Source organism: Rhincodon typus, chromosome 20, assembly GCF_021869965.1.
Source record: "Rhincodon typus isolate 14 chromosome 20, sRhiTyp1.1, whole genome shotgun sequence".
Taxonomy (NCBI): Eukaryota; Metazoa; Chordata; class Chondrichthyes; order Orectolobiformes; family Rhincodontidae; genus Rhincodon; species Rhincodon typus.
The window spans coordinates 37300425-37314551 of NC_063351.1; the positions used below are offsets into that span (position 1 = coordinate 37300425).

A 14127-nucleotide genomic window follows, 5' to 3' on the forward strand; every position below is an offset into this window, starting at 1 on the left:
CTCCCACCTCAAACCCCACCCCCATCTCCTACCTACTAGCCTCATCCCGCCTCCTTGACCTGTCCGTCCTCCCTGGACCGACCTATCCCCTCCGTAACTCCCCACCTACACTCACCTTTACTGGCTCCATCCCCGCCTCCTTGACCTGTCTGTCTCCTCACCACCTATCTTCTCCTTTATCCATCTTCTATCCGCCTCCCCCTTTCTCCCTATTTATTTCAGAATCCCCTTCCCCTCCCCCATTTCTGAAGAAGGGTCTAGCCCCGAAACATCAGCTTTCCTGCTCCTCTGATGCTGCTTGGCCTGCTGTGTTCATCCAGCTCTACACCTTGTTATCTCTTATAATTAAAAGCTCCCTTGCCCTAGAATCTTTCTGGTAAATCTCCTCTGCACTCTCAAAGATCCTTTACACAAACCCTATTGTGTGCTGATCAGAACTGAATGCAACTTTCTAGTTGGGGCTTAATTGAAACTTTATAAGCACACAGTTTATGATACGTAAAATTAAGTTCGTAACTCAGTTAGTTACTAGTGTTCCTTCCATGGCAAAATATGCATTTTCTGTGGTTAATGAAATGCTCAAATGTTCAATGCGGTTAGGTGTAATGCCAAAAAATAGTCCTTAAATCAGTTAACAGAAAGCTTGAATTGTCATTTGACTAAATAAAGTGACTATAAAACAGGATAGTTTCACATTTATGCTTCACGTCTTGGAATGTGAGAACAGCAGAACCAGATGTAGAGTAAGATGTACTTCCTGCATCACAAGTCGCTACTCAATTGCAGTGGGGGAAGACTGTGTTTGAAGAAACCATCAGGAAGATCCCTGACACTGGAAACATATTCTCACCAGAAATTAGACCCATTGAACAAGCGAATTGTTAATTATTTCTGCCGGTCCTGAATTTCTTTTGTTGTTTACTTCATTTAAGGGTTAAATTATTTATGTTAGAAGCTGTTTCATGCATATATCCCATATGTTAATGAGAAACAAAATCACTTGTCCTGAAAACCTTTATAAAATTGCAATGCCTAGGTGATTAACATAGTATATGCATGGCTAGATGACATAAAATATTTGAATCTAGGATTGTATTTATCATGCAACCATGTTTATGGTTAGAAATGAGACATATCAGCACTGGTAATAACGATGAAAATATTCCCACAGTAAGAAAATGCAAATGTTGATTTGCAATTTAGATATGGTTTAATTTCTTTGCTTTCTTAGCCCTTTTCTTGGTCAAGAGAATTAGCACAATACATAGGCATGAAGTCCAGTAGAGATGAGGAATGATGCAAATGTAATGTTCTGTAGCAATAAAAGAACATCCTAATAGTTAAAGCTGCTGCATGTTATTAGAACATTAGGAGTAAATCCTCAGTTTAGAACTGTCAAATAAGAAAAGAGACAGTCTAACATACTTTAAACCTTGTTCAAAAGAACCTTTAAGATTCCATTTGAAATTACTGCATGAATGTGTCTCCTTTTTCCCATCAAATTGTATGACATATTTACTGCAGTTCCTACTTGTAAACATAAATTATTGCTTGTTTTTGATGGCAATTCAGAAGGCTGTCAAGCGTTGTAAGAAAAATGCAGTCTTGTGCTGAAAGATCAGAAATGGCCTGGGGTGTAAAAAAATGTAATTTTGCTATGTAATTCATCACAGACTGCATTCTAAACTGGGTTTAATTTTTTTAAAAAAACTGGAGTACCTATAACAATAAATCAGTTGAAAATAATTACTCTAAAATGCATTGATCAATCCACACAACCTTCATGATACTGTCACTATCATCTCATCTGTGTAAGGAAATGCATAATTTTATCAGTAATACTGGCACTTTGTATATTTCTTGTCGAAATATACATTCAGAAAAATTAATGTATGTATTCTGTGCAAAAAGTACAATGTAGAAAGTACACTGCAATTTTTGTACAGTTAAAAGGACAAGAATTTTGACCTTCATTATCTGTCAAGATGCCTGTAATCTTGAACTTTTAATGTTAATTTTTATCTGTCTTAAACATTTCATGTAAAGCAATTTTTAAGCACTCGTTCATGAAATGGCTTAAGAAAGTAAAACTTATTCTAGAGACTAGTTTTGCACGTTATCTCAGGTTATTTTGCAGGTTTTCTGGGATTCTAATCAATTCTAAAATATTAGGCTGCCTTCAAAAGGTAAGGTCAATTTGACTAGTAATTATGCAACAGTCTTCTTGTCGACTTATGTCCTATTTATAAGATAATAATAAAGGAAACAGAAACAGAATTCCAAAGGATCATTGGGGCTTCATGTGGTTATCCTCAGAACCGAACGCACTGCCTGTACTGGACAGGAAGTTTCAACAAGACATCTCAACATTAAAATTACCAGGTCTTTCATTATCTGGAAAATAAAATGCTATGTGTAATCCTTTCAAGCAGATCACTTCAGCAGAAAGCATTTATTGGAAACATTTCTCATCCCGTTTTCTCCCATTCTAAACTGCCCTGCACATTGCTCTCAAACAGGCATCATCCTCTGGGAAGCCACAGTCCCCACTTACACCAATGCTGATGTTTTAATGAAGATCTGTAGCTCAGGCTGTGGTTAGAGTTGTTGGTTGGTTCGCCGAGCTGACTGGTTTTCATGCAAACGTTTCTTCTTCCTTCTAGGTGACATCTTCAGTGCTGTCTAGCCTCTGTTGAAGTGTTGTCGTTTTGTCCCGCTCTGAATTTATAAGGTCCAGACTGTCATGGTGGGTAGTCCTGCTTCTGGTTTTGTACTATAGTGGCACGTAGATGGGGTCTACTTCAACATGTTTGTTTATCGCATCAGTGGTTGAAAACCAGGCCTCCAGGAATTCTCGGGCTTGTCTTCATTTTGCTTGTTCTAGTACTGTTAGCTTGTTCCAGTTAAACTGATGTCCTTCTATGTCGGAGTGTATTGAAATGAGGAAGTGTTGGTCATGCCGTTTTGCTGTGAGTTGGTGTTCATGTATCCTGGTGGTGAGTTTCCTGCCCGTCTATCCTGTGTAGTGTTTCTCACAGTTGCTGCATGGTATTTTGTATATCACATTTGTCCTGCTCATGGTGGGTATAGGATTTTTCATCTTTGAGAGTAACTGGCAAAGTGTGGCTGTTGGTTTGTGCGCTATCATTATTCTAAGAGGTCGTAGGAGCCCTGTAGTCAGTTTCGATGTGTTTCTAACATAGGGCAGGGTTGCCAGTGTATTGGGGCGTACAGTGTTTTCTTGGTGTTGTTTATTTGCCAGGCATTGGCAGGCGAAGCTGTTGGGATACCCATTGTTTGTAAAGATTTCGTACAGGTGTTTCTCTTCATTTTTGTGCAGCTCAGGGGTGTTGCAGTGTGTTATTGCTTGTTTATGCTGATATTTGATAACCAAGAAGACAGTATTATTTAAAAAATGACTGATATCTGCAATTCTTTCCTATTCTCTCCTAAATGGAATATCTCCCATCCACATGGTGTCTTGTCAAAAAATTAGAATAATTGTGTTTTTCCCTCCATCCCCGAGGTAGCCATGAACTGCACAGTAGAGATTCAAATTTAAGGCTCATTTAAGCATGCTATTATGAAGTTTCACAAACATCAGCAATTTAAAAATTTCCAACATCATCTGGCTAGATTTGACAACCATAGACATCATGGAAAATGTTGCTTTTAAGCGTGTGGGAGCACGACTGCAGATCAATCCAGATATAACTGTGTAATATAGCAGGTTACATACAACCCAACATCACCAGGCAAGGTGCACACGTTGTCTTAATGCAGCAATTCTAAAGGGGCTGCACAGTACAACAAACAGGCTGCACTCAAAGGAAAATTTTAAAAAATTTTGATCACAGATCAATGAAGACTTATGTTTAGCAGTGAAGGTAATTGAAAAACTTCAGATATTAGCAATCTGAGACATTAAGACACATTTGAAAATTATTTCTGCAGTTTTTGATAACTGCAATTTTTTAACAAAAAAGATCCCTAAAACAACAAAAGATAAATCACGTGTTTAACTGCTTTCCACATATTAGTTAAGGAATAGTGTCTGGACATTATCAGAATTCCCTATTCTAACTGGACAGTGTCATGGGATAGTTTATGTTCATCTGAACACAGAATTTATTTAACATCTCATTTTAAGGATGGCATCTCTGACAATGAAGCATTCAGTCACCATTTGTAATGAACTCTCATCCTAAGTTACAAAGTGGGATTAAGGTTAGCTGATTCAGAAAATGTGATTATTGCTGTGCTGTTCTAACTTTGGGGATTGGGTTGTAACACAGTAGAAGAACTCTTTTTCATTTGGCTAACATTGAATGCCAAAGTGAAAATATTCCATTTTATTTTGCATCAGTATTCCACACCTTAATAATAAATCTATATGAATTTAATCATTTCAATTTCGACAGAAAACATCTAGATTCTAGGCAAGTAAAACCTCTCAAAGTTGTTATCAGACATCTGGTTTTAGTAAAATACCTAAATGATGCAGTCTACATATGCAATCTGTTGCTTCTAATTTACAAGCAAATAGAATATTGTCAAAAATGAAATCAGATCAACAAAATGTGATGATGTCACAAAAGATTGAGATTATGAATTCTGTTCAATCCTGATCCTGCTGAAATACTGAATGCTATCAACAGATGGCTAACATTGGAGCAATTAAATAATACAAATATATTCCCTACAGCTTGTCTGCAAGTTAAACTGTAGCACAGTGACCCTCTGAGCTGCGTGAATGTGACTTAAACTGAAAGATGGGGGCGTGGAAAGGTGGAAGTTGGACCAGAATATATTTGCTTTTCATTGCTCAGATAGGATTTTGATGATGTGGCAGCGCAAGAACAAATAAAGTTCACCTTACAAAGGCAGGAGCTTCCAAATGACAGCAAATCTGAGGACTTGAATTTATAGCTTTCCTGGTATAAATAGAGCACTCTCAGTGTTTCAGCTTGTAGGATTACAAGCTGAAACACTGTGCACTGTTGTACGTATTTGTTCCATCAGAAGGTATGCCAGGGCTTGCTCAAAATTATTTATTTACATCAAAATCTTCATCCAATCTCCTTGACTGTGTTCGAATTTTAGACACTGAAGGCTGTTATGAAGGCTGGTCATTCACAATCAGCTAATGTGTAGTTATGAAAACAGCAGGACACAGCCATTGTTATGCTCTTGTAAAGTGCTTCCAGATGACTTCATCAAGATTGGATTTAAAGTGCAAGTACAGGTCAAGTGATTCGGCAGAGAACCTGTTTCAATACATTTCATTGGCCACTTCATTTTCGTATGGTGTCATGACATCACATGTAGCCCATGTTACTTTTTGTCTCCCATCTCCTCTTCGCCTCAAATCTGGATTGTGTGAAAAGAAAATAAAACGTTATATTGTTATTTCATATTTTCTACTTGAAGAATGGCTTGATGATTTTGGCTCATGGTGGACAATCTGACATGACAAGGATATTTCCACACTTGGCATTGTTCACAACTGAGGAAACAAATCAATCTGCCCTGGGTCTCTGCAATCATAATTAGGATAATAGTAGAAATGAGGGGACATAGGATTAACCTAACTTCCAATCGCTCCTCTTCTTCTTCTGTCCCTATGATACAGGATCATAATATATTAACATCTGTGGGAAGGTAGATTTTCAAGTAGAGATAAATGGGTCTGATTTTATTCAGAAAAACAGGAGGCTGGAAGAATATAGCAGGCCATACAGCATCTGAAAGAAAGGAGCAGTGAACGTTTCGGGTATTATCCTTCTTCAGGACTGGATGTGGGGGTAGAGGGAGCTACAGATAAAGTGGGGGGGTGGAAATCGGTGGAGGCAGAATGATGGTGATAGGTGGACACTGGCGGTAGGTGCGACCTAGTTGGTCGACAGGAGGGATGGATCCTGTTGGTGGCTGTAAGAGAGGGTCAGACGGTGGAATGGAAGGGAGGAGGTAGGGCGGGCAGGAGGAGGTGGGGCTGGAAGGGAAGTGGGGGATGGGTGGGAAGGTTATTTGAAATTTGAGAACTCCGGGCTGGAGGGTGCCCAGGCACAAGATGGACATGTTGGAGGGACAGTGGGGCAGGGAATTGAAATGGGCGGTGACAGGGAGGTTAAGTTGGTCGCTACGGGCCAAGCAGAGATGCTCTGCGAAACAGTCACCTAGTCTATCACCTAGTCTATGTTTGGTATCACTGATGTAGAGACGACCACATCGGGAGCAACGGATGCAATAGACTAGATTGGGGGAGATGCAGGTGAAGCTCTGTCTCACTTGGAAGGACTGTTTAGGGCCTTGCATGGAGGTGAGGGACGTGGTGTGTGGGCATGTGTTGCATCTTTTACGGTTACAAGGGAAGGTATCGGGAATGGGTTGGAGTGGTTGGTGGGGAGTGTGGCATGAACTAAGGAGTGGCGAAGGGATTGGTCCTTACGGAAGGCAGTGAGGGGTGGGAAGAGGAAGATGTTCCAGATGGTGGGGTCTAATTGGAGTTGGTGGACGTGTTTGAGCATGATACGTTGGATGCGGAGGCTGGTGGGATGGAAAGTGAGGACAAGGGAGACCCTATATTTATCATGTTTGGAGGCATTGTGGTGGTTAAGAGCTATGGAGCTGGGAATGGAGGAGGCATGGTGGAAGTCTGTCTGGATGACAAAGTGGGGGGGGGCGGTGGGGGGAAGCAGTATTGTTTGAAAGAGGTGGACATCTGGGATGCTTCGGAGCGGAACGTCTCCTCGTCAGAGCAGATGCGATGGAGATAGAGGAATTGAGAAAACGGGATGGAGTTTTTGCAGGATAGTGGGAAGAGGTGTAGTCTAGGTAGCTATGGGAGTCTGTGCGTTTATATTAAATATCGATCCATAAACTGTAGCCAGGGGGAAGTTTTTATTTTAGAGTCAGTAAGTAATTTTGGTACAATGAGTTCAAACATCATTTCAAAGAATGAATGTCACTTAAGTTAAAGAAATGAAGAGTTAAAAGTGGAAAAGTCTTCAATGGGATTGTGTGTCTGTAAAAGATATCGCTGGTAAAATGTTAACATTTTCTTTTACCTGCTAATGTAAAGATCTTTCTAAATTGCCATATTATCTTTGCATTTTTCTTCTGTATAATGAAATGGTGTCTTGTTACAAAGAACATTGTCAGCCTTGTGTGAATAAGTTCAGCGACTGACCATCATGGTAATGAAGCTGCAAAAATAAAACCTATAATCTATCAGAGCAGGTTTCACTTCAGATCTATCTTGCCTAATATTATCATCTGTCGGGATCATAACATTATCTCGCAAAAAATTTACGATCTCTGCTTAGCAAAGCAATGTCAGTTAACATTTGGAAGGCTTCATTTGGGAATTATTGTAACACATCATCTCACCATCAATGGCACTGCATGTTAGGTACAGCAATATGTTGCACCAGCATACAATGGATGTTCATGTGCAATTGAAAATTTAATCAGGTTGTGTTTTAGTATCATGATTAATATGTTTTCTGGAAATGTATTAATAGCATTACAAATTGTGTTTACATTGGAATTAATACTGCCATTGATCTTGTTGCAGTCCCACTGATTCCATACCCATGATGTTCAACTGTTAGAATGTCACACTTCAATGTTTTTGACCAGCATCAAACAGTACCATTTCCTTAACTTGCAGTTAACAACACAGGAATAGTGCAAATGGGAAGAAAGTGGTTTCATTGTGAATCATGTGTCAGGAATTGGCAGAAATTCTTGACGGGAACAGCTTCAGCAGAGATAGGGATCGCAAAATTAATGATTAAAGAGATGGCTAGCCTAGCCACGAATTAATTAAAAAAGCAATTGGTACACTCACAGATAAAAAAATTACCCAGGAACTGTATCAGAGATAGTAGGAACTGCAGATGCTGGACAATCTGAGATAACAAGGTGTAGAGCTGGAGGTCTAGGCCCGAAACGTCAGCCTTCCTGCTCCTCTGATGCTGCTTGGCCTGCTGTGTTCATCCAGCTCTACGCCTTGTTAACCCAGGAACTGTAGTTTTCTCACCTATCTGCTGCCTACAGGGTGTATAGGGAATTTTCCAACATGTTGAATGGCTGACTACCGAGCTGACAATTAACCAAACTCATAACATTTTATTAAGCAAATGATAACATTAGTCTTCACAGGGATTTGAATCTGTTCCAAGTGATGCACTAAGTAAACATCTTAAGGGGGTTACCAAAATTTGTTAAAACAAAAGCGATCAATAAGACATAACATTTAAGTGCTGAAATAACTTTGATTTATCTAATTCTGAAACAAATCAAATCATATTTGCCACATTATTAGATTTGACTCAAATGTTCCTGTTAAAATAACAGCTTAGCTAATGGTGGTTACTGTTAGTTGTATGCTGTTATTATTTGGAAGTGCTGTCTGAGGGGCCTTGGGGAGTTACTGCAGTGCAACATGTAGATGATACACACTGTTGCCACGATATGTTGGTGACGAAGGGAGTGAATTTTGAAGGTGATGAATGGAGTGCCAATCAAGCTTTGTCTTGGATATTGTCAAGCTTCTTGAGTGTTGTTAAGACCTGCACTCATCTAGGGGAATTCTGATGTAAGGTATGAGACTTATAAATCTCTTAATATCATTTATTTCAGAGTTTGAACTACCAACATGTAGTCTGTGTGTATGGAGGGGGGGTTGGTTTGATTAACTTTTCCCTATTTCTGTAGTCATGCTTTTTTTTAAACCAGTATGACAGAGGGAGTACTGGGGTGACAGTGGTGATTTATTTGCATTGGCAGCATTTTATGAACAGACAGAGTAAACATTAAAGAGCATTAGCTTGCCTTCAGTTTAACAGTATCAGGATTTCTTTTTGATTACGGGGAAAATCTAAAACCTATAAAACTTCTGTTTTCAGTTCACAGAAGTCCTGGTTGAAATTAGATTTATGAAACAGCTTGTCCTAGAGAATAGACTTTGTTAGGAAATAGGTTATCACAGTGTAAGGATTATAGTTTGAAGTTTTCAGTATCTCAAAAGCATACCTTCATCTGTCTCATGCTGTCAATAACTGACATGCTTTTGAGATACAGTTCAATAGGCAGTATCTCATCCTATTGCTCATGAATCATATAAAAGCCTGGACAACAAGTGGGAACATAAGACTTTGGAACTGGATTAGGTCACTTGGCCCATTGAGCCTGCTTCCCATTCAATAAGATCATTGCTGATCTAGTTGTGGTCTCAGCTCCACTTTCCTGTCTGTCCCCCATAAAACTTATTCCATTGTTGATCAAAAATCTATCCAACAATACTCTGAATACATTTAATGACACAGCATTCACCACTTTCTGGTGAAGAGAAATCCACAGACTAAGAATGATGAAAGAGAACAAAAAAGTTCTCTTCATTCTCTGACTTAAAATGAAGGTCTCTTATCTTAAACTATATCTCCTAGTTCTAGCCACCCCTACGAGAGGAATCATAATTGCAGTATTCATCCGATCAAGTACCATCAGAATCTTGCTTGTTTTAATAAGATCACCTCTCACTTTTCCAAACTCCCCCTACTGGGTACAAATCCAGCCAGTTAAACCTTTCCTCATAGAATTATCACCTCAAACCTCAAACTGAGCGAACCTTCTATGAAATGCTTCTAATGTAATTCTATTCTTTTTCAAATTAGGCGACGAAAAGTGTACTCCAGTAAAACATTTCTACTTTTATATTCCATTACCCTTTCAAACAAACACCAGCATTTCATTTGTCATCCTGATTACTTGCTGTACCTGAAAACTAACATTTTCTGATTTAAGTGTCAACACATGCAGATCACTCTGTACTTCAGAGCTCTTATCTCTCATCATTTAAATAACATATTGTTTTTCTATTCTTCTTGCCAAAGTGGATAAGTTCATATTTTCTAGTTATATCTTGAATTCAGAATTCAAGGTATATAGTCCTATATGTCCGTAATACAATCCATTGTCGAAGTGTTTGATGAAGGCCTGGTATAGAGCATTGAAATGGCTATTGTATGGCAAATTACAATTCTTTGATTTTCTTTTCTAATTTATCCCCTGTGTCTGCCTATCAGTGTGAATGGGGGTTTATGACCATAGAGGAATGGGTTAAGATCATAGATATTAACTGTATTGTCCTTTTTAAAGAAAAATGTTCTGCTAAAGCTTATATTATTAATAATAAATTGTTTTTCTTAAGTTATAAAACTGGTGTCCAAGATCAATTATTCGTAAAGTCTGGTTAGCAACAACTGAGCAATTTGAGGGTCATTGAATGTTTCAGTTTCACTGTGTTGTGAACCCAGTGATAGTGAGGCTGATTTGGTTTGGCATGTCATATCAATATATTGGCATTGGAGGTTCACTAGGCTGATTCTTGGGATGAAGGAGTTGACTTATCAAAATCAGTGAAACAGATTAGGCCTTTATTTATTACAGTTTAGAAAAGTGACAGGTAATCTTATTGAAACATCCAACATTCTGAGAAGCTTGGCAGGGTAGATGTTGTGATATATTTTCACTAGTGGCAGAGATCTCAAACTAGAATCAGAAAGCTAGAAACTATTTACACCCTTGCTCAAGTGTAAAATTGAAATGTCAACTTTCCTGCTCCTCTGATGCCGCCTGACCTGCTATGTTACTCCAGCTCCACACTGTATTGACTCTGACTCCAGCATCTGCAGTTTCTGTTATCTCTGAGTGACTGAAAACCCTACTGCAAAACTTCTTCCAAGGATACCCACCTTGAAGAAGTTGTCCTCCTCCCTCTGAAAGGAAGTCAATGGAACTGTCTCCCACTGCAACTCACTGGTGATCTTCTCCGCCCCGAAGCACTTCAACCACATACTGAAACAAACCCGTTACTACAGCCACATTTCCTTCCTCAGTACCTGTCCCTGCAGTTGACTTATACCCCATAGACTCCAAACAATGTTCAGATCATCCCAATTTGGACCAAACCGCGACAACCAGAGCCTCCAGAAATGGTTTTCTCTGCTGATCCTCAGCTCCACGCTCACAGCCATGCGCCAGCATCTTCTCTCACTACAGTCAGCCCTATCCCAGCTCAGAGCCTCTCTTTCCTAGGTCTGCAAAGGACCTCTACTGTTTTTCATTCTACGTTGCATCCAAACCCTCAACCAACACTTTTCCTCTGCCCTATCGGATATCAAGGATCATAAGTACACCAAACTTGCTCATGCAACCTCCAAACACAGACCTCCTCCACTACCCTAAACCCCAACCCTATTCATGACCTCATCCTTAATTCACCTGGTGCCATGGTTGCCTTGGCCACTCCTGCTGACGCCGCTGATGTCACTTCCTCTGACGTTGCTGACAACACCGCTTCCGCCAACGCCACCACGTCACTTCTGCTAATGCCGTTGACCACATCACTACTTTCACTTCTGCCCACGTGACCGTTTCCACACACACACCCACTCCTGAGACAGTCTCCACCTCACTCCCAGCTCCAGCTCTACATCACTATCACCCCAGACCTCCCCTTCACTGAGGATGAACTGTCAGTCCTCAGCAAAGGACTCACATTCATTCCCCTGTGCCCACACATTAATGAAATAAGAGTCCTGATGAAGGGTGTAAACCCGAAATGTCGACTTTCCTACTCCTCTGACACTGCCTGACCTGCTGTGTTCCTTTAGCTCCACGCTGTATAGACTCCGGCTCCAGCATCTGCTGTTCTTACTATCTCTCAGTCATGATCTTGTTGAATGGCAGGGTAGGGATGGGGGCTGAATGACTTACTCCTGCCCCTATTTTTTATGTTCTTACGAATCAAGGTGTTCTGGAAAATTAAAGCCAATGCATCAGCTATCTCATTAGTTACTTTGTTTAAAACCCTAGGATGATATCCATTAGGACCTGGGCACCTGTCAACCCACAGCACTATCAATTTACTCAGTACGACATCTCTGGAGATTGTGATTTTCCAGAGTTTCATCCTCTCTTCCATTTCCTGATTTATTGCTGCTTCTGGTCTGTTATTTGCATCCTGTATAGTGAAGACTAATGCAAAATACATGATCAAATCACATGTTAGTTTCTTATTTTCCATTCTTAATTCTCAAATCCCACATTCTATGAGACCAACACTCACTTTGTTAACTCTTTAAATATTTATCAAAACATTTGCTTCTCTTTGTATTTCTGATGAGCTTTTTCTCATTCTCTAATTTATTCCTCTTTATTAATTTTGTGGTCATTTTTTTTAATATTCTGTCCAGCAATCCAGTTTTCTGTGCTTCCACAACACATATACTTCAGCTGATCAGGAAGGAGGAGATTAAAGTTTTATTTGATTGATCCAAGAGACTGGCATTTCAAACAACCAACAATCTTTGGCTGACAAAGGCAACTCTAATAAATGGAAAATGCAGACAGACACTACAATTGACTAGCTGGACAGAGGGTGTTTCAAATTTAGGTACTGATTTTATCAGTGAAACTGCAAAGTTAAACGTAATTATACAGTCACTTAATAGATTGAAAATCCTCAAAGTAAACTTTTTCCCCTTAAGCTTGTGTATAAATGGTGATTTTATGTCAAAAAGTAACTTATGACAAAACCAGTTCTGTGAAATATTCTATTGCATCGAATCCTGCAAACCTAACTAATCCTGCAAAATATCAAGGAGATTTCCATAGAGAGATGACGGAGGAAAAGGAATAGCTTGAAGCAATGCTGATTTCAGTTCCCAATAGGTGACATCAGAAGTGTTAAATAACAATACTTTCTGAAGTATGGCAAGTACTGCCCACTTCTGCTGTCTCCTGCTCCTTCCCAAATATTCTGAGGTGTGCTGCTCATTTGCTCAAATTCGAAAACAGGTCAGGATACATGAAAGATGCTGGGAGCTGAACTCAGGTTTTGCTTGCTTCTGGTCATATAAAAAGCATATACTTCAACCCACACAAAAATTGCACATCTTACAAATGAATGCTGTATATTTGATCTTCTGAAAGGATGATGGTCTGAAGCAGCTACCACTTTTTCTAAAATGTCTGGTGCAGTCCATTAATCCAAATCTCATATTTAAACTCAAATGCCAGCTGAAAATAATACTTAAAGGTAACCAATGACAGATGAAACATTCTTGTTGTATTGATTATTGTGCAAATTCAACAGAAAGTGTTTGAAGTTAATTGGTAAAGAATGACTCACCCCCAAGCAAGTTGCTTCTTCTTTTGGGCCTGCTGAGAAGCTTCAGTCTCTTGTTTGACTTTTGCAAAATCACGACATTTGATGGCCTTGGCAATTTTCACACCCAGCTATTGAAAGATCAAAGAGAATGAGAAAAGCTAAACACAAAAAGACATATAAAAAATAAAACTAACTCCAAAATTTCACCTGCTTCCAGATTTTCTCATGGGTACATGGCCAATGGTAAAATTTTATCTCGGGGTAAGAAACAGAGGTGGGATCTCTTTCTGGCTGTCTGCCCTGTGGTAAACAGTCAATCATTGTGATTTACACAGGAATTTCTCATTAATTGGTCTGGAGGCAGGTTCCGTGCTCAATTAAGCATGGTCATTGGGCTCTCGAAGCTCTGCTCAATCAGAGGCCATTCAACTCCAAAGGAGCAGCAGACAATGCAGGCAAAGCAAGGGAGAAAGGCATGGCAAGATGAAGGTGCTTTAACTCCAACTTCTTCAAACCTAAATTTAAAAATCGCCTTTGCAGCCAGCTGACCACAATGGGGTGGGTGTGTTAGAGTTTCTGCATCAAGGAGGGCCTTCTAGCCTACCTCCAGGTACCTACACTAGTCTGTCTTTCCCACCTGGTTCACCCAGCTGCCTGTATGAACCTGAATGCCACCTTGAAAGTCCTGCTGCTGCAAACATAATGCAGAGGTAAAGTGAAGCTGTGGAACTGGCAGATTGGCCAGTGCCTCTACTCCCTTCCCCAATGGAAGCTACAAGTTCAGCCCTACAGGCCCATCCACTTTCAAACTGATCCAAAAACAGTTCCAACAAACATTATTTCAGAGATAGATGGAACTGCAGATGCTGGAGAATTTGAGATAACATGGTGCAGAGCTGGATGAACACAGCAGGCCAAGCTGCATCAGAGGAGCAGGAAGGCTGACG

General features: G+C 39.8%; 1 protein-coding gene across 3 annotated transcripts in view; it reads right to left on the minus strand.

Annotated features, from left to right (window-relative positions):
* Nucleotides 1–1309: 1309 nt before the first annotated feature.
* Nucleotides 1310–14127, minus strand: part of fam204a (family with sequence similarity 204 member A) — a 77572-nt gene continuing 64754 nt past the window's right edge. Inside the window, exons 9-10 of one of the 3 annotated variants that reach the window (XM_048608966.1) lie at nucleotides 13202–13308; nucleotides 1310–5370 (exon numbers count right to left, since the gene is read on the minus strand). In XM_048608966.1, the coding sequence (XP_048464923.1) occupies nucleotides 5319–5370; nucleotides 13202–13308 (159 nt within the window). In that variant the 3' untranslated portion in view covers nucleotides 1310–5318. The remainder of the gene's footprint in view (nucleotides 5371–13201; nucleotides 13309–14127) is intronic. The other 2 variants (XM_048608967.1, XM_048608965.1) reach the window with 2 other exon arrangements.